Source organism: Pararge aegeria, chromosome 12 (assembly GCF_905163445.1).
Source record: "Pararge aegeria chromosome 12, ilParAegt1.1, whole genome shotgun sequence".
Taxonomy (NCBI): Eukaryota; Metazoa; Arthropoda; class Insecta; order Lepidoptera; family Nymphalidae; genus Pararge; species Pararge aegeria.
The window spans coordinates 5,055,373-5,077,945 of NC_053191.1; the positions used below are offsets into that span (position 1 = coordinate 5,055,373).

Sequence of the window (22,573 nt, forward strand, 5' to 3'; positions counted from 1 at the left end):
AATCTCTCTTAGGTTCGTCGAGTCCTTTTTAAAATCTGGCCTATTGGAATAGACATACAGAGTTTTTTTTATTCTAGTACAAGTTAGCCCATGATTGCAATCTAACGTGGTGATAGTGATGATACAGTCTAAGATGTTAGTCAGTCTAAGTCCCGGTTACCGGGAGTATGGTAGTCTATAAATTTCTACGTGACATCGCACGAGAAAACTTAATCGCTTAGCGGCACGTCTATGTCGGTGGGGTGGTAACTAGCAAGGACCAAAGCCTCCCACCAGACTAGACCAGAGCAAAATTCAGTAATTATAAATTCCCAAAGTGCCCTGCCGGGAATCGAACACGGGACCTACTACTTAAATTCACAGCGCTCACCGCAGCGCAAAAAAATTATAAATTCACTAAGATTGACCAACAAGTCTGCAGAGCTGTTCTTAACTTACCAGTAATCACGTGTCTATCTGATACTAGAGTGCCCGCGCAGATGTAGCTTAGCGAACTGAATTTACGTCTGAAGATAGCGACCAACCACGGCCATTCTCCACGCTCGAATGTCTCCCCTTTGACAATCAGGGGAACTATTGGAGAATTTGGATCGTTTCTTGTACTTATGCCACACTCTGAGTCTGACGAGGATCCGTCATTTATAGGATCTGGTTCAAATCTGAAACGGAGAGATGTGCAATTTTGTTAATTCTAAAGAAGCTTGCGCTTTACGACTATATATATATATACTAAATACGACTTTACTTTTGCCGGATATAAATATATAAATCAATAAATAATCTACGACAATACACACATCGCCATATAGCCTCAAAGTGTTATGGGTACTAAGATAACTGATAAATATTTTTATGGATGGAATATTTTTATATACAAATAAACACCCAGCCTTGGACTCAGAAAACTGGGTCGCCACCCACTGCTCCAATCAGTCAATGATGAGGAATAAGTTAGGACGCGCTTGCTTAGAAAATGCCTATTTACTCTAGAAGATTGTAGGTGAAAGGGAACAAAATTCCATAATAAGATGTTAAAAAGGAATATTTTATGGTTTCTATCGGTTCCCCTCAACTTCGTCTGTGTACAACTACAGGTTTGTAGATTTTCCCATGCAAACTTTTTCACGCTGCAGTGTCGCCGTCACATATTTATTGTTCTTGCTCGGTTCCGTGCGTCGTACTTCCAAAGATAGCGGACCAATTTCGGTGTTCATAAAGTAGAATATGAAAATCTTATTTATAAAGGTGGTTTTTCTTTTAATTCATCTTCTTTTTTGATATGCCTATTGTAAAATGTGCTGATTAGGAGTGAGTTACAACAAAGAATGTACTTAGAAGATTCAGTTTTGTCAATATTTCAAACAAGAAAAGCTTCTTCACTCATATCGCTATTGTATCATCCTCATCGTCATTTCAACACATTAACGGCCCACTACAAGGCACGGGTCTCCTCCTACAATGAGAAAGGTTTAGGCCATAGTCCACCACGCTGACCCAGTGCGGATTGGTGGACTCCCCACGCCTTTGAAAACATTCTGGAGAACTCTCAGGCATACAGGTTGTCTCATGATGCTTTCCTTCACCGTTCAAGCAAATGATATTGTAATTGCTTTAAAACGCAACTACGAGTAACTTAGAATATTAAGAGGTGCGTTCTGGGATTTGAACTCGGTCCCCCGAAAGTAAAACCGAAGTCCTAACCACTGGGCTATCATGCATTATGCACTATGTTTCAATGAGAAGGTAGTTTTCAGTCGATTCATTGCTACGAATAAGAGTGCTGAATATGAGCCTTAAGGCGCAGTTATAGTTTAGATTTAAGGATATTTCGCGCTCTTCACCCCCTCGCGTCTTACACGTCTTGCTTAGTAGGTACCCACGCACGCCTGGAGAGGTAGCGAGGGTAGCATGGGTACAGGGTATGCTCGCAATTGGGGTACTTACATAGGTACTGGAGGTAATGTAGTTCGAGGCATTGCAGTAGTTGGCCTAATAGTCGTAGGTCCAATTGCAGGAACTTTTGTAGTTTGCCTTTCAGGAGGAGGATCTATAATAAAGTCAGGTTGATTAAAGGGAAAGTCCGGGTATGACTCCGGATATATGTCTGGCGATTGGTATTCTGGACGACCGTTATATTGTACCAGATAATATTGACCATCTAGAAAACAAAATATGATCCAATTAGTTCATCATCATGAATTTTTAGTCTGTATGTACAATTGTAGGCTGTAGCTGATGATGAAGCTGATTTGAAGACCAAGCTGCCAGATATATACCAAATTCTATTAAATATACTTAGACATAAACAGCAAACGAATATAATAAAATAGTACACAACAAAGAAGGATGATTATGTAGTGATCGTTTGTTTAAAGTAGGAAACTATTAAGTAAAGTATATCAATGCATGAACTGTATAAAAAACCAATAAGAGCTTTGAACCTTGAAGCTATGAGAGATGTTCGCATGATTGCTACGCATATAAAATGTAGAAGGAATAAAATTACGTAGAATCATTTAAAATCACATGGAGATCCTATTGCCAGTAGTGTTAATGAGGAGGAATAAAGTTCTCATGACAGTTGTAATGGAATTACCATTGCACAAATTCCAGTTCACCTATGAGTGATTATAGAAACTTCCATAGATAAGTTGTAAGCTGACTAGCGTAAAATAACCCATTTACTCACCAGGCTTGCTGGTATGTTCGTTGTTTTTGTCGATATAGCTGTTGATATTGTTCGGGTTGTGCAGCGAATTTGATGGCGTCTCAATTACATACACAATATCCGGGCCTTCAGTTGGACGATGGTTATGCGCCGGGTATACTCCATTTGTGTCAGATTGGTAGAAGAGCACGTGCTGAAGACTTAACGTTGTAATGTACGTACCCTGGTGTAGTGCGTCTGTTGGAAATAAAATAAATACTTTGAGGTAATTACCTAGAGTCACTGAGCGAGCAATGGAAAAAGCTACGTTAGAAGTATGCCTACTTGATCAAAATCAGAAATGAGAAGATACGGATCTAACGAAGAACTAGAGTTACCGACATAGCGCAACAAGTCGCAAAACTGAAGTGGCAAAGAACGGGGCACATAGCTCGGAGAACCGATGGACGTCGGGGTCCCAAAGTGTTGGAATGGCAACCCCACACCGGTAAACGCAGTGTTGATCGACCCCCAATCAGGTGGCCAGACGACATCAAACGAGTAGCGGGGAGCCGCTGGAAATCAGCGGCCCAGAATTGTAGAGTTTGGAACTCCCTACAAAAGACCTATGTATGTAGCAGTGGACCTTTAGCCTATAGTGGCATTTTTCGGACTTGTAAGTGGTTATGCCCGACAGGGAGGATTTGGGAATTTATCATTTCTGAATATGCTCTGCTCTGCCCTTATGGAAGATTTTGGCCGTTGCTAGTTACCAATTAAGCGTTTCGGAACGATACCGCCTAGAATCTGTTTTGGGGTATGGTTTTAATATATCTGCCCTACCTCAAACAGGTTAGCCCACAACCATAATACAAGATTACAGTCAAGAGAACTTGTAGTGGAACAAAAATATACTTACATATCGACAATAGTTTTAAGGGTCAAAAGTTTGATGCTTTAAAACCTACAATATATAAAGACAATCCTGGTTTTGTGTCTATCGGAACGAAAATCGCTGGATCACATCCACAATGTCCCATTTGCTTCTTCCAATACATTTGAATTTTACATATTTTAATAGACTAAAGTGATAAATAAATGTCCGCAAAAAAACTTCAGGTACCCTAACCTATGCAACCGAATATCCGATGTCTAGATATCAAACATCATGATACCGAGGAATCCGGTCAGTCACGTAGTTTATATACCCTTGACCTTTTGTGCCGACTTAATTAAATGTACACAGAAATTTATAAAGGTAATCAGATCTCGTATAAAGAAAAAATATTTTGTTGCATGTCTTACTCGTTTTTTATGGAAGCAACATCAGCACAGTATACATATGCCTAGGTAACACGTACTCGTAGCATAATTATTATGATATATACGCTGAAAAATCGCTGCTCCAGAGAATCGGCAAAATATTTTCATATGGTATCGACATGTCTTTTTATAGGTTGCCTGGTAGAGATCGCTTTTAGAGGATAAGGTCTGCTATGGTAAATAGCTTTCGCTAAAATAGTATAGCTTTTTGTGCCAAATCCCCTCCTACCATCATAATGGTGTGGTGGCCGGTGCAATTACAGGCACAAAGGCTTAAAACACCTACGCCTCAGGTTTATAGGCACAGGGCGATACGTTTCAGGATGCAGGATGTTTTATTTCTTGTTACTTTACGTATCATGTACAGTGTAGGTATTATCAATTAATTTCATTTCACCATCTTTAACTTATTAGGAGCGCATAGGAGAAAGGAAAATGTACTTTTGAGTCTATGACTACGCAAATCGCAACGGCAAAATCTTGCCTTTTTATTTATTTATTTGTGAACAATAACATAACTTAACCGCTAATGAATGAAACGATGATCACTGTAAAAGTATGAAACTGCGTAACAGTGATCACGCCCACCTCCAAAACTTAAAATTTACCACTGTTCACTGGATATTTATCAAGAAATTTATTATAAGCCATCCGAAGCCATCCGAGATATTTTACCTTCCCTCGGTCCCAATAAGCGGGACCAAGGAAAGGTAAGTCACCTATCTATATCTAATGATATTGTGATATTTCCTCCAGCGGTAAAGAAAAACATCGTGAGGAAACCTGGATGCCTGAGACTCCATAACGTTTTTAATGGCGTGTGAAGTCTACCAAACTGCACTTAACTTAACATATAAATATGATAAAGATAAGGTGGATAAAGATGACGATGTTTACCTCCAGATCCATAACACAAGACGTTATCGTTCACTGTAAGTGCCTTGAGCTTCGGTATGGGAGATTGTACCGGGAAGTTGACTCGGTACTGAAGCGGCACTCCTCTGTTAAAGTCTTGCAGGAGACGCTGCTCCAAGCCAACGGGCACGATGCTTCCTGGATATGACTGTGGAAGAAGAAGAAATTTATTTTTACTAACTACTTAGTTTCATACTTTACACATTTTAGTCACGTTCATACATCGAAGCATTCATTATTTTATACATATCAAATTAATGCTTTATTAGCAACAAACGAAAAAGACCACGTTATAATATACCTACTTAGAGGTTAATCGTATTGAAAGGAATCTGTTTCATAACTTGCAAAATAATTTGCGGTAACTCTAAAAAAACATTTAAAATCATCAGAAACATTTAAACAGATACTTTATGAGCAGTACGAAAATAATTAATACTTTCTAGGCGATCACAGATGAGATGGACGGACCAAGTGAAGGCCGCAATAGAGGCTCGTCTACATGAATGCACAAGAAAGGCAACCGTTAGAGAAGAGTGGCGACGGATTTTAAGCGAGCCACATCACCCAGATGACGACCACGACCAGTCTGTCAATACTGTAACGACTAAGAAGAAGAAGAAGAAGAAGGTGATATAGCCAGCGGCGTCACAATAGATCGTAAACGGTTGAAGTGACACCAGGGACCAGGCGAACCTGAGCCGCAAGCAGAAGAAAAAGAAGATTAGTTAGAAAATCCAAAAGTGTACGCCTCATAATCTCATTCATTACAATAAAATTGAGATTATTTGTCATTAATAATTAAACTACATCTAATTATACCGTGAAAAGTAATAGGCTTCTATTCCTCAAAATACAGAAGCCTATAAAAAAAAACCAACACGATAAGTGAAGTAGTTCGCACGATAACGTGCGAAATACTTCACCACAAGATACGGGATCCGCACATACAGACACACGGACGTCCAAGACAGAACTTTTTAAAACACTTTTTTAATTATTTTAATTAATAAAAAGAGATTTAAAAATATCATGAGTGTTAAAACTAGTGTTTTTTATCAATATTTGTCCATTTATATTCACTTATAAAAGCAATAAAGAATAAAAAAGTGACATTTTAAGTTGGAGAATCACTCGTTGTGCGTAAACTGACAGTAATACCCACCTCAACGCTTTGCTTATGAGGTGTGCAATACTACAAGTACAAGTAATAAATAACGGACTAACAGATGGCGCACCTGATGGCCAGCAACACTTCGCAGGGCATGATTGAATGAACACGCCCTTCAATGTTCCGCCCTGGATCCATCAACCTAAAGCGTACGTTGACATCATCTTAACCACGGGACGTGCACCGCTGAACATAGGTCTTTTGTAGGGATTTCCACTCGCTACGGTCTCGCGACTCATCTGTGCACATTCTGGGGGTCTACTACTGGACAGTTTAGCTTCGCGGTTGAGCTACGTCGTTAACTTTGGTTCCTTTACGCATCTCCTCATTAAATTGTTAAGCCTAAAGTGTATTAGAAGGAAGGATTTACTAAAAAGTTTATGGAGTCTCCGATTTTATTATAGCGAATCACGCTTTAGCTTGTAAAGTCATGTTCTGTATCAGCGTAGGTAAGACACGATCTGCACTCCATGAGAATTTAACTTGTCCCTTAAACTTAAAGGAGTTTTTAGTTCAGAAGCAAAAATACATGCAGATCCCGACAAAGGAAGCTTTATCTTAAATTTGTTAAAATGATTAAGATACGTTTTCATAATTGGTAAACCTTTTAACGAAAAACGATTGGTGGGGTGTATTATTATTATATACATACTTACGAACAATTCTTCTTCTGTATTTTTATTTGTGTGCAAATAAAGAGTATAAATAAATAAATAAAACAATTACACACTCTAATACTTATCAAGATTAAATAATAAATATAAAAAATAATAAACTATATACTAAAACATACTTAAATATGAGTAAGAGTCGTAAATAATAACCGTTATCACTGTCGTCTTTATTGCTCAAGATAATAATAGGCTTTAACAGCATTTTTGAATATGTTTAGTGACCTTGACTGTCGTATGCTTATTGGGAGTGCATTCCACAGTTCAGTAGCTTGAACAATGAACGAATGCTTATAAAACTTAGTTTTATGAAACGGCATGCTCAAAGTTAGCGTACGACAAGAACGTAAATCTGACTGCACTCATAGAAAATTAAATTTCTCCTTTAGGTTAGAGGGAGTGTTTGGGTTAAATAACACACAGTACAGAAGCGACAGAACGTGCAGATCCCGGCGACGGCGAATAGGGAGCCACTTAAGCTTTAGTCGAAATTCAGATACATGATCACATTTGTGTAAGCCGACATATGAACCGAATAGCGAGATTTTGAAGACGCTCAAGTTTGTTCAGATGGTCCTCGGTCAGGTTAAGATAGCTTGCGTCCGCATAATCAAGAATAGAGAGAATAAGAGAGTGTGCCATCATAACTTTGGTCGGAATTGGAAGAATAGAACGCAGGCGACGCAATGACCTAATAGTCGCAAACATCCTCCTACTAGGTTGTCGATTTGATTGACAAGAGAAAAGGAGTTTGTGGCCATAAAACTTTGATCGGGATTGGGAGAAAATATCTACTTAATTCATTATACAGTGTGCATATATAATTTCACTGCTTTAGTATCAACGTATAGTAGAACGTTCTAAAATAACGCTTAATTTCCTTCTAGAGAAGTCTATAGCTGATAATAACTTTGTAAATCTATTTAAGTATTTTAAAAACACAAATCCAGTAAATAATATTGTATAGGTACGTCTTATGGTTTCAAATCCGGTTAAACCAGTATATATACCAATTATGTAGACATGCCAGTAATTAAGTATAGATATATTAATAAACAAACTACACGCTACATCAGCATGTTTTGACGACCCCCTAGGCGTTGTGGTGAGCGCTGTGGTTTTAAGTGCGAGGTCCGAGGATCGATCCCCGGCATGAGAAGGGAATTTATAATTTCTGAATTTTCTCTGGTCTGGTCGGCTGGGATGCTTTGGCCGTTGCTAGTTACCACTGTAACGACGAAGATGTGCCGCTAATCGATTAAGCGTTCTGGTACGATTTCGCGTATAAACCTTCTAGGGGTATTAATATAAGCACTACACCCCTAACAGCAGTTACTATCTTAGACTTTCCACTAGTTTTCTATAAGTTAATTAAATTCCATTTCATATATTCAGTAGTTTCCGTGTAATGCGTGAACTGACTGACAGACAGACAAAAATATAACAGCTATACCTAGGGGTATAGCTGTTTTATTAGAGGTTAGCATAGAGTTACCATCTTCGATTGCATCATCACTTACCAGAAGGTGAGTTTGCAGTCAAGGACTAATTTGTAGAGGTATAAAAATAAAAATAAATGTGATCAGAACCTTGGGCGCAAGGAAACGACATATACCGCAAGCGGCTTCTAGAAGATGTTTTGTTTATAATAAAGAGTACCCATCATTATCCTCCCATTCTCGGCCAACATGGTACGGGTCTCTTCTTAGAATAAGAAGGGTTTATGCCGTAGTGCCACCACGCAGGCCAAATGAGGATAGGTAGACTTCACACACCTTTGAAAATGTATTGGAGATGTCTCAGGCATGCAGGTTTCCTCACGATGTTCTCCTTGACCGCTAAAGTGAGTGATATTTTAAATTATAAAAGTATATAACTCTCAGAAGTTAGAGTTACGTGCCAGGGATCGAGTCGGTCCCCCGAAGCCCTAACCACTAGGCTATTACGGCTTATATTGTGAGGACTTAGCTGATTCTATATAAAACATCTTATTTCTGCCGCTAAGAATAATTGTTGTGTTCCGGTCTGAAAGCGTGGTTGCCGGTGTAATAACACGCACCTAAGCCTCAGGTTTATGGACACATGGCGGCCATTTGTAGGACTTCTTCTTTGCATGCCCTACTCTGTTTATGAACAATGACGGCAGAATGGCTCAGTGGGCAGAGAAACTGCTTGCTGAGTCAAGGCCGTGGGTTCGATTCCACAACTGGAAAATGTTTGTGTGATAAATGTTTTTCAGTGTCTGGGTGTTTATTTTTATATTATAAGTATTTATGTATATTATACATAAAAATATTTATGAGTTATCTTAGTAACCATAACGCAAGCTACTATTACTTTTCGGCTAGATGGCGATGTGTGTATTGTCGTAATATATATTTTTAATTGTTTTCTACTCGATCAGGACATCTGATTGATCTGTCAGCTATGAAGTACGAGGAAAAAAAAACATTTATTCCATTTCATCATCCCCAAGGTAAAAGAGATTGGACCCAGCGCGCAGCTACGATGTGTTTTGGTGGGCAATAACTTAGTGATGACCTATGGCTCTGAACGGGCATGGTCGCTAGCTATGGGCCTCATGAGGAGGCTCAGGGTCACTCAGCGGGCGATGGAGAGAGTTATGCTCGGAGTATCTACTGGGAAAAATCAGGAATTAGGAGATCCGTTATGTATTGTTTGTGGTTATGGTATATATAATAACACATTCCCATAGTCGGTTTCTACTCAGCATTGCATCGGAACGCGGTAGGGTACTGCACTACTACTAGCCATGTACAAAGCGTCCCACCAGACAAGACCAGAAAAAATTGAGAAAAAAAAATTATTACATTGCTCCTGCCGGGGATCGAACCTGGGACTTCCCACTTAAAACCACAGCGGTGACCGCTGCGCAAGTGAGGTCGTCTAGTATGATTATCATAACAATTTCTGGAATCCTCTGGTTTTATGACGTCACGTCTTATCATATCCGCGCGACACGCCTTTAAACTACTTATTACGCTTTTTCTCTTATGTACTGGCCCCTTCCTTAAACACGTTTGGAACATAACTTTGTGTTGTTCTGAATACTAATGGAAGGATGTTTTGAATACCTACTCATATTTTTTACTGATATTTATCGTTAATTAAACAACAACACGCAAATAATGTTCATTTATTCTTGGTATCGTTTAAATTTAAATATTTATGGAATATTGTAGACAATAATCCCGATTTTAATTAACCAGCTATAATTCATCATTCTCTGCCTATTAATTTCCCATATATAGTACTTATATGTCCACCTATAGTACTATATAGGAGACAGGGGTTAAGAGCCTAGACTGGCTTGCAGGTTACTGAGTATTATCTGCTACGATTACCTGCTAAATATGGAAGCTGTTAAATCTTGTAATTCTCAAGATTTCTACATTACTCTACATTTTTCACAAGATTCCGGAACACAAAAATGCAGGGGCATTCCCGGTTCCAAACATTAAGGAAATTTCCAGTTTTGAACATATAGGTGACGTTTTCATATTGTTTATACCCAAGGTGAGTCACCAGCGAAATATAAAACGAAATTGTGGGTACATAAATACCTTTACGACAATCTGTTAACAAATGTCTATGTTCACGTAAGAAGTTATTATTAAAGAGATGACAGTCTAGTGGCTTCGGCCACCCTTTCGGGAGCCCGAGTTCGATTCTCGGCATGCACAAAATATTTTTTTTTTGGCGTGGACGAAAAGCTTTATTGCTACCTCCGCCCCTGAGCAGGACGATGGTTATGAAGGACTCCCCCCTCTAAAGGGGTATACCCAAACTAAAAACCACCACGGCATGTCCCTCTTGTTAGCTTCGTTAGACGCCCGGGGAACCCGGCATGATTCCCTAAGTTTTGGCTGATTTTGCGTTTTTATTTAAGCAATTAATATATCACTTGCTTTAACAATGAACGAAGACATTGTTAGGATACCTGCATGTTTGAGAGTTCACCATAACATTTTCAAGGCGTCTCCATAGAATTAAGAACAATCAGAAACTGTGTACACGAGAAATTCTTGAGCATCAAAAACCACTCCACTTTAATAGTGTTCACGAAAAGGCGGTTAGTAACTTCACTCCATTTAGCAGTTGACAGTAATTATTTTACGTATAAGACTGATGTAAAAGGCAAATACTAATTTCGGCAACGACGGTAGGAGAGCCGTAGCTAAATTGGAAAAAGCGCTCAGGCTGCGATTGCCACAGAGTCGCAGGTTCAAATCCTGTCGGTCCGGAAATTTTTATATGCATTTTAAATTTATAAATTTATTTTACCTCCAATATTCAAAACGTTCACCATAAAATAGGGAAAATGGAAAAAGTTTGTGAGCTAGCTACATTACGCGGGTGCGAAGTGAGACTTGCGCGGGGCGTTTTTACTGTTTTAGGACACAATGCAATGATGCAATAATGGCTGAATGAGGGTTCTGTATGTTCTTAATTCTGTGCGGAAGTCTAGAAATCCGCACTTGGCTAGCGTGCTCGACTACGGCCTCAGTCCTTCTCATTCTGAGAGAAGACCCGAGCCCCGTAGTTGGCTTATGATGGTGAAGTAGGTATACTATAAAAGATATGTTTATATGAAATATATTCAAGTTAAATATGTTGTTTCGATCCTAGATTGTTATTCCGATAACATCTATTCATTTAAAATTCTGTTGTAGATAAAATGCCAACGAAGGTTATTAATGACTAGGTGGGCGCAAATATGCAAACTTTACGGGCATAGTTCTTAGTTTTTACATCACATACGAGTAGCATTACAATGGTAATAATATTATAATTACTTAAAAAGATATATTAGTAAGATACAAAATATACAAAAGAGTACCAAGATAGATGTTTAAACAGCGATCGTCTATTTCCTGTAAAATATTGGATTATGACATTTCCCTTACTAGACCAGGGTCAATAATTTTTAAAACCAAAAAAAATAATAGTAGGATGAAACCCATTAGAAAAGGAGGGGAATATTTAAAAATGAAAGGAATGTTTTTCTCAATTTCTGGCAAAACTAAAAGTACTATCGAAAAATGTCAAATGGCAAAGTTGTTGTGTTGTTGTGTCCTTTCATTTTTATAATATTCCTTTTGTAATGGGTTGCAGCCTACTATTATTTTTTTTCACTTATTATTTTTAAAAGCTTCTACCCTGGTCTATACGTAGACAATAAGGAAATAATTTCATTCTCACATGGGATATTGTTAGGCAATGACTAATGACACGAGGTGGACAACACAACTACTACTAGTTAGCTCTTGAGGACAATCTCACCTCACGTAAGTGACGATGCAGGCTAAGGTGAGTACCCATTAGTACCTATTAGTATAGGTAGAGTATGGGAGTTTTATACAAATAATCGGTTTCTATACGACACCGGAACACTAAAAAGCTTAGCGGCACGTCTTTTTCGGTAGGGTTGTAGGGGGCCTAAGCCTCCCACCAGACCAGAATAGAGAAAATTTAAAATAATAAATTCTCAAATCTCCCCAGCTGGGGAGAACCTGGGAACTCAAACTTAAAATCACAGCGCACACCACTGCGCATAATTTAGGTATTTCAAGGGTCATAGTTTACAAAAAATATATAATTCATATAATCAAGTAAGTATATTTTTTTTTGTTTAGATTAAGATTTAGATAATGCTAAAATAAAGCGATGTCCAGCCCCAGGGTATAGTTCAAAGTTTGACAAAACTCAAATTCAAACTCAAAAAATTTTTAGTCATATAGCCCTATCACAAGCACTATAGACCGTTCATACATACTCGTACATGTTATCATTATTTTACATTCGTTAACTGAAAATTAAAGCTAGGAGGTTCCAAACGCGGTCTAAAAAGAGCCCAAAACAAACTGCCTGATTTTTAAAATTTTTTTGTTCACAATCGAATTCACAATCTCACAGTCAAATTATTATGTAGCTATGGAGTTAGAGCAATTCATACACAAGCTTTTGCTTCATTCATATAAACCTTAATATTAAACCAAGATCAAAACAAAAACTTTTCCATGGAGATACGCGAAATGGCGCTCAATAAGACATCCTCGTTTATTCCAACCAACTATATGTATGCAATGAAATAGTTGAGTCCAATAAACTACGTGGAACGTGTTTAAACCGCTATTAAGTTTCGTGCAAAATACGCATTGGTTTTACCCAGTTTTATTCACCCGCAGAGAAATTCGAAGAGAAAGTCAAAAATGCTAAGTTAAATACATTAAAAGTTACTTAGCGACATAGGTCCACTACTAGCTGTTTGTGTGACAAAAGGCGGTTACCTTCGTCACATAATGTTTTTATTAGTTACTAGCTGTTGCCCGCGACTTACAACAGAAGTTATACTTCATCGATGTTAATCAAACATTAATTTACAGATTCAAATAACATTTAACTAGGTGTAACAATCTATCATCATTATTATTCAAACCGAATGATGTCCACTGCTGGACATAAGCCTATTGTAGGGAGCTTCATAATCCATGTTACCGGGCCGCTTGTTTCGCTCCCAAGTCCCAGCGACTCGTTTCATGTCGTCTGTCCTCCTCGTTGAGGGCCGTCGCATAACAATCAATACTTATAATAAAACTGTAATGGTTCGAAATATGTACATTGAAGACATTTAAAAAATTGGAGGGCATAATTGATACTGAAGACAAAACTGTATTTTTTTTTATTTATGTCTTTCTGTCTATTTGTCAACCTGTCTTTTCATTCGTATTTTTAGGTTAGGAATATAGTTTATAGAGTTTAGTAGCAGTACGCTGAGTACTTGCGCTGGGCACAGCTAGTAAATGTACAGGGCCGTTGTCGATGTGGCGTGCGCTGGAATGCGATTTGAGTTGATACGTACGAGTCCCAAAAAGTGCCTATGCAAGGAACTTCTCGGGACGTACCATCAAAGGCAGGAGATAAAAATTATGTCCCCCGATTAATTAAGACAAGGGATACAATTTATGTGTCCATCTGCGACCGGGAACATAAAAAGTAACTCCCGTTTATTTATTACACTTTTAATAATTGGATTTTATTTTTACACGTGTGCCAATACTCATAGAGGTAATAAAATTGTGGGAGAAGATAACATTTTGTCAGCGAACGAAACAAGCATGCTTTTTCCGTTCGCTGCATTTTGTCCTTTCCCCGGGAAGGCAAAAGTTGCCTGGAGACATTTTCCTGGTAGAGCCGTGCTGCTCAAATACTTCGTAATTTGTAAGGATTACGTTTATGCGGTGCTTGCGTTTGAACCTCGGGGCTTAGTCGGTTCGAGCATTTCACTAATGTCCTGTCCCAAAAATTGGAACCTTTAAGTCGAATTTTTGGGACACGACATTGATTTTATAATACGTAGGTAATTTTATATTCACATAAGGTAATAAATATAGTTTTTGTAAGTATTATACACAGGTTATTTTTGTTTGTATATATTTATGTTAAATTTTTAAAAATAAATCACATGATTTAAAATCAAATTGACTTATTTTTCTACTTTTGAAAATACTTCTTTTGGTACGTCTTTAGATAAAAAATATTTAACTAAATTTTGTGACAGATCACGAGTTTGTTTACGCAAAAATTGAGTTTAAAAGAAGCCGAGAATATTCGGTGTTAAACCGTTCCAGGTTATTTATTTTTGCCACCTGACACTTCAATTAGGTTACCTAAGGCAAGTAGGTTACCTTAATTTTAACCTAGATTTAAAGAGCAAGTAGGTTTAGTTAGTTGTAACCTAGCTTTAAGGATATAATATGAGCAAGTAAGTTAACTTTATTTTACGCGTCTGCCAAAATTAATTAAAATTAAATTTCGAAAGTTGCTAGAAAAGACTTCAACGCGGGTAAAGCTGCTGACAAAAGTTTTTCAAATAACAATATTAGTATTGAGCTTTTATTTTTTGTAAATATTAATATTAGTTTGTAATTATTATCATGTGTTTACTAATTGGAATTAGATTGTAGCTACCATTAAAGAACTCCTAGTTGTAGGTATTTTTTCAAATTGCAATACCTACTTAAATGGACTATAAATGATCACAAAATCATGTGTAGTCTACGATTACGCAGTTGGTGAGCGTGGTGGACGATTTGATTTTGATCGGCGCCCCTCGCCCTGCAAGGCTAGCATGGGCAAGAGACATGATTATAACCCCGGGGATAAATGTTTTACTTCTCCCACAGCTTTATCAACTCTCAGAGCACTGGCGCACAATTGGAAATAATATATGTGTAATAATAAACGGGGGTAACTATCCCCTTCTTATATCCCTTGTCAGGAGATATAATCGGGGGATATAATTTTTGTCTCCTGCCCGTGCTAGTCCTGCTGTTACCTAGGGATATAATTGTTTTCATCAATAGCTTATAACAGTCCACTGCTGGATTTACTTCCCCTCCTATTGGGAGAGACCGTAAATCCAGCGGTGGAGTCTGAGACCTATAACCACCACGCTGTGCAGACATGTTGGTGATTGCAGTAGATAATAGTAGTAGCAGTACTGAGGACGCTGCTCAGTTGTATTCCCTCAGTAGTCACGTACGACACCCGCGGGAAGAGGGGTGGTATATTCTGTTTTGAGTGGCATGTGGCTCAAACATAACCTTTACAGTCAAAAATAAATAGCCACAACTACAACAATTGAGAAGTGCCAACAATATAATCCCACACCAACCGAGAACTAATTATGGGAAACGAAACATTACTTTTGAAAGTGCTCAATTATATAATAAACTACCTAAAAATCTTAAAGAGTGCAAAAATATACATACCTTCAAAAAATTACTAAAATACCATTTTCAGAATAAAACTTAAACTTTACATTTTAAAAATAAAACTTATTTTCTATCTAAGAAACAAAGAAATTAATGACCTAACTAAATAATCAAGTAGCAGTGTCAGTTGTCACATCTAGTTATGGATGAATCAATGTTACCTATGCAGTGGCTAGAGGCTATCTCTTTTAATAAATTAGCCTGTAAGTTCCATTTAACTGGAAATTCCTTTATGAAACAATAAATGTCTTAAACCAGATTTGGCGTCATCACGCGCCATGCCACAGCATGGGTTAGTGGGCCAGTAATGGGATGATAATGACGATGATCATGAATGTAATACCCTTCAGCAAGACAAATACCTTCTCTCGCATTAAACATAGGTTATTGAACTTTATTTTGTTGCAATACCTGTTTATGTCTCTCCCACTAGCAAGCCATTTATTCCCTAAGGGTAATTATTAGCTCTCCACGGCACCACAGACAATCACCTAAGAGATGATTTATCAAAATGACATCTTAGAACCCGGAACTACTATTTTCAAAATGTATTTGATGTGCGATTGAATTAAAGTTTTAACGCGAGTGAATTATGCATATTTTAATTTGCCATGCAAAAAGCGTGCAATCGATTCACAATAATAATTGATCGACGAACTTATAAGTAAATTTTGTTTTTTTTTTGTAAATAAATAACAGTACATTAATACGGTCTCACTTGATGGAAAATGATTAAGCAGTTTATTATGAAATAAGGTTCTGGACTGTTACTTGTGCCACATAAAAGTTAACTTTAAAATGTGTCAGAACAATCACAACGGTAACCTGAACTTTATTTTTTCGATGCCCAGTTCACTTGAAAGTTAGGTTAGCATAGTAACATATATTTAATATAATGTTTTTAAACAATAGTTAAATAAAAAAATAAAAAAACTCTGTGCAGAAAATATGTGAAAGTAGATTATTAAAAAAAATATATGTAAAAATGAAATTTATTGTAAAATAATTTAAAACTCTTTAAAGAAAAGTAACGTTTTCAATGTATGACTACTTTTAAGAGATTCTTTTTATTTGCAGTACGACAACAATTATGATTATCTATTCATTACTTTCAACCGTCATCATTACTGATTTTATTTTAACAAAAACACACTGATTCATTCACTGGTTTTATTAAAAACCCCTGAATCAGTGTGTTTTTCAGTGTAAGGCTGTAAAAAAGTAATGAATAGAAAATCATTATCATGAAGTGTCGATACGACCCATTTTCGTTTGTGCATTTTACCCAGGCACGTAAGGAAACCAAAAAAAAAGCAGACGCATCTAGCGATAAGAGAAGTGAAATTTTTTTGTAAAATATTGAATATTATTGCAGTATTTCTGTAAGAGCTTGTACTATATAAAAAAAAAGTGTGAACCGTCACGGGACGCCTGGCAGATGTGAAACATCGAAACTTTTTTCTGTACGTTATTGCAGATATTGCATAATGAAAAGATAAGCATTACAAATTTGTTCCACAAATAAAAACAAAATACAACCAAATGGATAACAACTTTTTTTTGTAAGTCGGTTAATAATTACTGTTTTATTACAAAATTAATATTCATTTTATTGCTACATACGAAATACAAAAATTAAATAATATAGCTTGGCGATTGATCGCCACGCCAAAATCAGGTTTACTGTTCGCTTATAGATGTTTCATATCAAAAATCTGCCAACCTCTGTCAATATCTGTCTGTCTGTATAAGAGATATTTTACAGCATAGCAATTGAGCATGTTTTTATAAGCGCCGTCTTAATCATAGCGCGACACGCAATCTGAAAACTGGCCCAGAGTGTAGCAGACTCGCGTACGAAGGTTCCGTACGTTGGTAGGATAAGTTTTTTAAGGAAATTTGGTTCAAATTAATACACCTTTTGTTCTGAGTAGTTTATCTAAGTTTATTTGGAAAGAATTGATGTTCATGTCTGAAAGCAGAGCCGAGATTAGTTTAATTTATTCTGTAATAGTTGCATAAAACCCTACCATTTCTTGAATACAAATCCTTTCCATAATATGTAATGTAATGTAATTGGCATTTTTCAAATGCCAACCTCCATTTTGACCACTTTCATCCCAAATTCGAATTATTTGGCGGCCGATTGGCGCAGTGGGTAGCAACCCTGCTTTCTGAGTCGAAGGCCTTGGGTTCTATTCCCACAACTGGAAAATATTTACGTAACGATCATGAATGTTTTTCAGTGTCTGGCTGTTTATCTGTATTTTATAAGTATTTATGAATTTCATTCATAAAAATATTCTACAGTAATCTTAGTACCCATAACACAAGCTACGCTTACTTTGAGGCTAGATGGCGATGTGTGTATTGCCGTACTTAATCTATCTATCTATTTATTCAAATTTATATTAACAAAAATAACATAGAATAAGCTATGTACTAAAATAAAAGTAAATAAAATCTAAACCGTCTTCAAAACTAGTGTATTTTAAGATTAATTAATTTACTACAGAAGTGGGTAAGCATTCTATGCCTTTTAATTGCTGTTTAAGTAAACAATGATGTAAAGCTAACGGCTTTTGTGTTTAAAATAAACACTTTAAAGGACTACCATTAACGTAGCGTTTTCCGCAATAACAAAGTTTGTTTCTTTATTAATGAATCAACAAAGAAAATGCAATCATTTTCACTAGTATTTTCTCTGAACTGATGCTAAAAGACTGCAATAAATGTGCCAAGGGCTTAGTTATAGGTGTACCCATACCTAAGTATTAAGATTCAGAGGCAGAGAAACTTTTACTATTGCCTCTTTTATATGCTTTTTACTGCAAGAAAATTGACTTTAGTAACCTACTCATCAATACTTCAGCAATCATTTGAACTTGCTAAGTCTAGCAAGCTCGCCAAGTAACCTTTCCACGCATGGACTCACGAAAAGAAAGACAGACAAAGTGATTTTTTATGGTTGCAGTTTTAATCCATTTTGAGGTTCGGAACCCTAAAAACAGGTAAATTATATAATTATAAACTGATCACGTTTCCACTGGAGGAGTGAATGTTGATAAATTATATTAAGCACGTGGCTTTTAATCTTTAACTATTGTCAATAATTTATCATGGAGTATCGACATCATTTCCTTCAACGCTAAAGCAAGTGATATCAAATTACTTGAAACGCATATAACTCCGAAAAGTTAGTGGTAAGTACGTATCGGGGGTTTTACTCATTTCCCCGAAGGGAAGGTCAAATTGCTAACTACTAGGCCTTATCCTAATAAATTCCTATATCCGACAAAAAAGATAAAGTTTGGTTGTAATATGCAATCCTCAAATTTTAAAAGTATTCTGATATAAATCTTCAACACATATTTTAATGGCGTCAAACAGAATTGGATTTGGAGACCATGTGGAGACCAATTCTGCAACTGTCGACTAGAGAACAGTCAAGCAAAAGTTTTTCTTGCGAACGCCTCGCCGCACCGCCTACTAGGGTAAAGGACTCTACGGCAATAAAGCCGCCGGGCTTTATTGGCGTGGCGCGGGTGTGTCGGCGGCTTTGGTGGCTTTTTTCTTTGATGTACTTATAGCTATATTTACTCCTCAAAAGTTGTAGAGCTTGAAAAAATTGCCTGTAAAAGTCTGAAGTCTGAAACTGATAAAATTACATACATAAGAAAATCACTGGGAAATATAGAAACCGCGCGCCGGTTACCCGCACCGTTCGTTAACATAGCAATTTAAATAATAAAAAAAAATACATTACAACATTTATTCAGTATTTAATTAACACGACTAACTTTGTATAGTATTCTGAGTTCGTTGTATGAACTTCAAGATGCAGCTAGTGAGATATTTCCATGTCGCAGTACTTTTTGTTTATTTATCGACCATAGACTATAAGAATGTTTGGATAGAGATACCTAATTGGATAACAATTCAACTGTTAACAAAGTTATCTCGCAGTCAAGATTGATTGTATCACAAAGCCTATATTTGTTGAATAAAGGTTTGTTATCTCCCTTATTAATAAAGTGTGTTTAGATTATTCTGTCGAATGTTAATGCAACTAACTTTGGTAGTAGGTATTCCGAGATCGTTGTATAGACATCAAGAGGCAGTTGTTGAGTTATTTTGAAGTCACGGTATTTTTTCATTTATTTATCGACTATAGGCTAAATGAATCTATAGATAGAGACTCTAATAGGATAAAAATAATGAAGTTGTTAATCAGTTGTCATCTCGCAGTCAAGATTGGTTATCTCACAAAAGTTCTGTTTGCTGGATAAATATTAGCAAGCTCGCTCGGTTAAAAAGGGTGTTTGAGTTATACTGTCATACTCGTATGTTTAACGCAACTGACTGTATCAGTAGATATTCTGAATTCGTTGTGCAGATATGAAGAGGCAGTTACTGAGCGAGTTATTTCGAAGTCACGGTATTTTTTGTTTATTTATACACTGTATACTATAAGAATGTATAGATAGAGAATCCTAATAGGATAACAATTAAGTTGTTAATACATCTATATCGCATTCAAGATTGATTATCTCTCAAGGGCTCTATCTGTTGGATAAATGTTATTACTCAAGCTATAATGAGCCGGGTTTTACGTTTAGCAATGAATAACATTTTCCCTATTCTCTGATCGTCGCAGAAACAAGTTTCATCTTCATCAACTGGAACGCTGATTCTAATAATACTCGTTAAACTAGATCATTTCACCAAGGGTGTTCCCACTTACTAAGCAAAATGCCTCAAAAGCTTGCAGCGGATTGGTGATTAATATTCAAATATTTGGGTATACTTGTTTTATTTGATAATAATAATATAAATTAAAATAATAGAATGCTTCATTAACCACAAACACAATTATTAACATAAAAAAGAAGATGAAAAAGCTAAGAAAAGCATAAACGATTAAAATTTACATTGCGTCCTTGTGGTTAATGGAACGACTCCTCAGCTCTGGGACTGGTGCTTCAGCACCGTGGCAGTAGGTAGGGACCCAAGGTGAGAACAGGCAGCGAAATGGTATGACGTTGTGTTTGTATACTCATTGGGAAGCTAATAAAGCGATCGAATACCATCAAGTAGTGCGCTTTAATACTTGTTATTTTATTTGTAAAAAATTCTATATTTTTTGTTCTACTTTTACATAGCAACATAACAACTGAATAGCTAGAATTTTTGTACATATCTAGATATAGTTTATCGGACAGTGACTACTTTACATACGAAAAAAAATGCTGCGGTAGATCAAAAGCTGTTAATGGCAAAAAATCTCAACGGATTTTGATGCAATAATAGGTATACGAATTTGATTTTGTAGATATCCTCTCTTTGGGCGGGAACTACCGCATTTATAACATTAGAACGAAAGTGGTAATTATGACATAGAAATAGCATGCTGGCGAAGTAGGTACATCTATAAAATTAACTTTTTACTATCGAACTGAAAGACATCGTAGGTATCTGGACCATTTTTTTTTTGGCGTGGTGGAAAAGCCTCCGACCCTAAGTACATACCCATGAAGTTTAATATGCACTGCAAAAATCTGGAACCCTTTCGTCTCTTGTTTCACCTTCTATAATATGATTTCCTTAGAAACAAAGGGGAATACCTTGGCATTTTTTAGGCAAGCGCACTCCACCTTATTCTACATCACAGAACATTAAGAACATACAGAAAACGTATACAGACAGGAGGTTAGTCAATTAATTCCATTTAGCAGTTGACAGGAACAATTTTACCTCTAATGTTCTAAACGAGTGAAAGCTAGCTTTATTCCGCGGGTGTGAAGTGAGATGTGCACGGAGCCTTATCAATGTTATTGAACACAATGCACTGCATGCAATAATGGCTGAACTACGAGAGTTCTGTCTTGATTATATGTTCTACATCATCTCAACTCTACTCTCATCAACACGTGAGATTGCAGTCAAGCGCTAGCCTGTATAATATCAAAAATGGAATCCTAGAATCTCGCGATCTGACCATTTCTTAAGGTGCTGCAGATGTTCATAATTGGCGGTAGGTAATCAGGTAACGTGATTGATTTACGTGTGCTTATTTAAATAAAAGCTGTTATCTGAGAATACACCTTTAAAGTTATATTAGTAGGTACTCACAGAGGATAGTCTTGCAGCTACTGTAAAATTGACTTTCACAGTCAATGAAGATACTGGACCAGAAGACAGCAGCTGGATCACCCCATAAATACCATTGCCATCACTCCTATAATCGAAATAGGTCGGACATGGCGACTGTAAGTATTGGCCGCATACACTAAAGAATCCTAGCAAACCGAAACTAAATAGTGCTCGATTCATTTTCATTAATTATTTCCGTGAAATACGTCGCATTTTGTACGTAACCGACCAGCACTAACACGCGTTTCTTAGTCTCCGATCGAAGATGTACTGAGGAAAATTAATATGTAAGGTCTTTGTCTGCCCGCGCGTCATTTAAAGTCGTATCACACCTTCCAAACCTCCCGACCAACTTACCTTTTAGGCTCCTCAGCTTTATAATGTACCACTACTGGAAAAGATACGCACGCTGTTGAATACCAGTAGGTGGGCAGAGTATACAACTGTCAACGCGAACACGATCTTCTGTAGATCGGTTCATTTGCTTGAGCGTCGTCACGATGAACAAAACATAGCAGTTCAAGTTACTCTTATTTGCATCGGGGCTTAACAATAAGTTAAGATAACACGTGATTTACCTTATTGCTTTCCTAATTATTTGTTGAACCTAAAATTGCAGTAAGCGGGGCACTAAGCTTGGAGTTGCTGGACACAAGTGTCACAAACCGTAGCGTATTCATAAAAGCTCCATTAAATACCTATATCTGATGAAATTTACATCGCATTTTTACATCGCATTTTTTGGAGATTGGGCACTTGATGGCCACTGATTAAAAAGTATTCATTTTGATCGGGAGGATGTGGTAGCAACTACAATCGCGTCATACGACACACAAAAAAAACTCGTATTTAAATGACTTGTAGGTAGCTTGTAGACGTTTTCGCCACAAAAAGC

The 22,573-nt window shown here is 36.9% G+C and overlaps 1 protein-coding gene across 1 annotated transcript in view; it reads right to left on the reverse strand.

Moving 5' to 3' along the window:
- LOC120628443 (serine protease gd-like) overlaps positions 1–21,930 on the reverse strand; it is a 31,475-nt gene extending 9,545 nt beyond the window's left edge. The window contains exons 1-5 of the mRNA XM_039896818.1: positions 21,658–21,930; positions 4,868–5,033; positions 2,690–2,905; positions 1,945–2,047; positions 439–659 (exon numbers count right to left, since the gene is read on the reverse strand). Of these exons, the coding sequence (XP_039752752.1) occupies positions 439–659; positions 1,945–2,047; positions 2,690–2,905; positions 4,868–5,033; positions 21,658–21,864 (913 nt within the window). The 5' untranslated portion in view covers positions 21,865–21,930. The remainder of the gene's footprint in view (positions 1–438; positions 660–1,944; positions 2,048–2,689; positions 2,906–4,867; positions 5,034–21,657) is intronic.
- Positions 21,931–22,573: the final 643 nt, after the last annotated feature.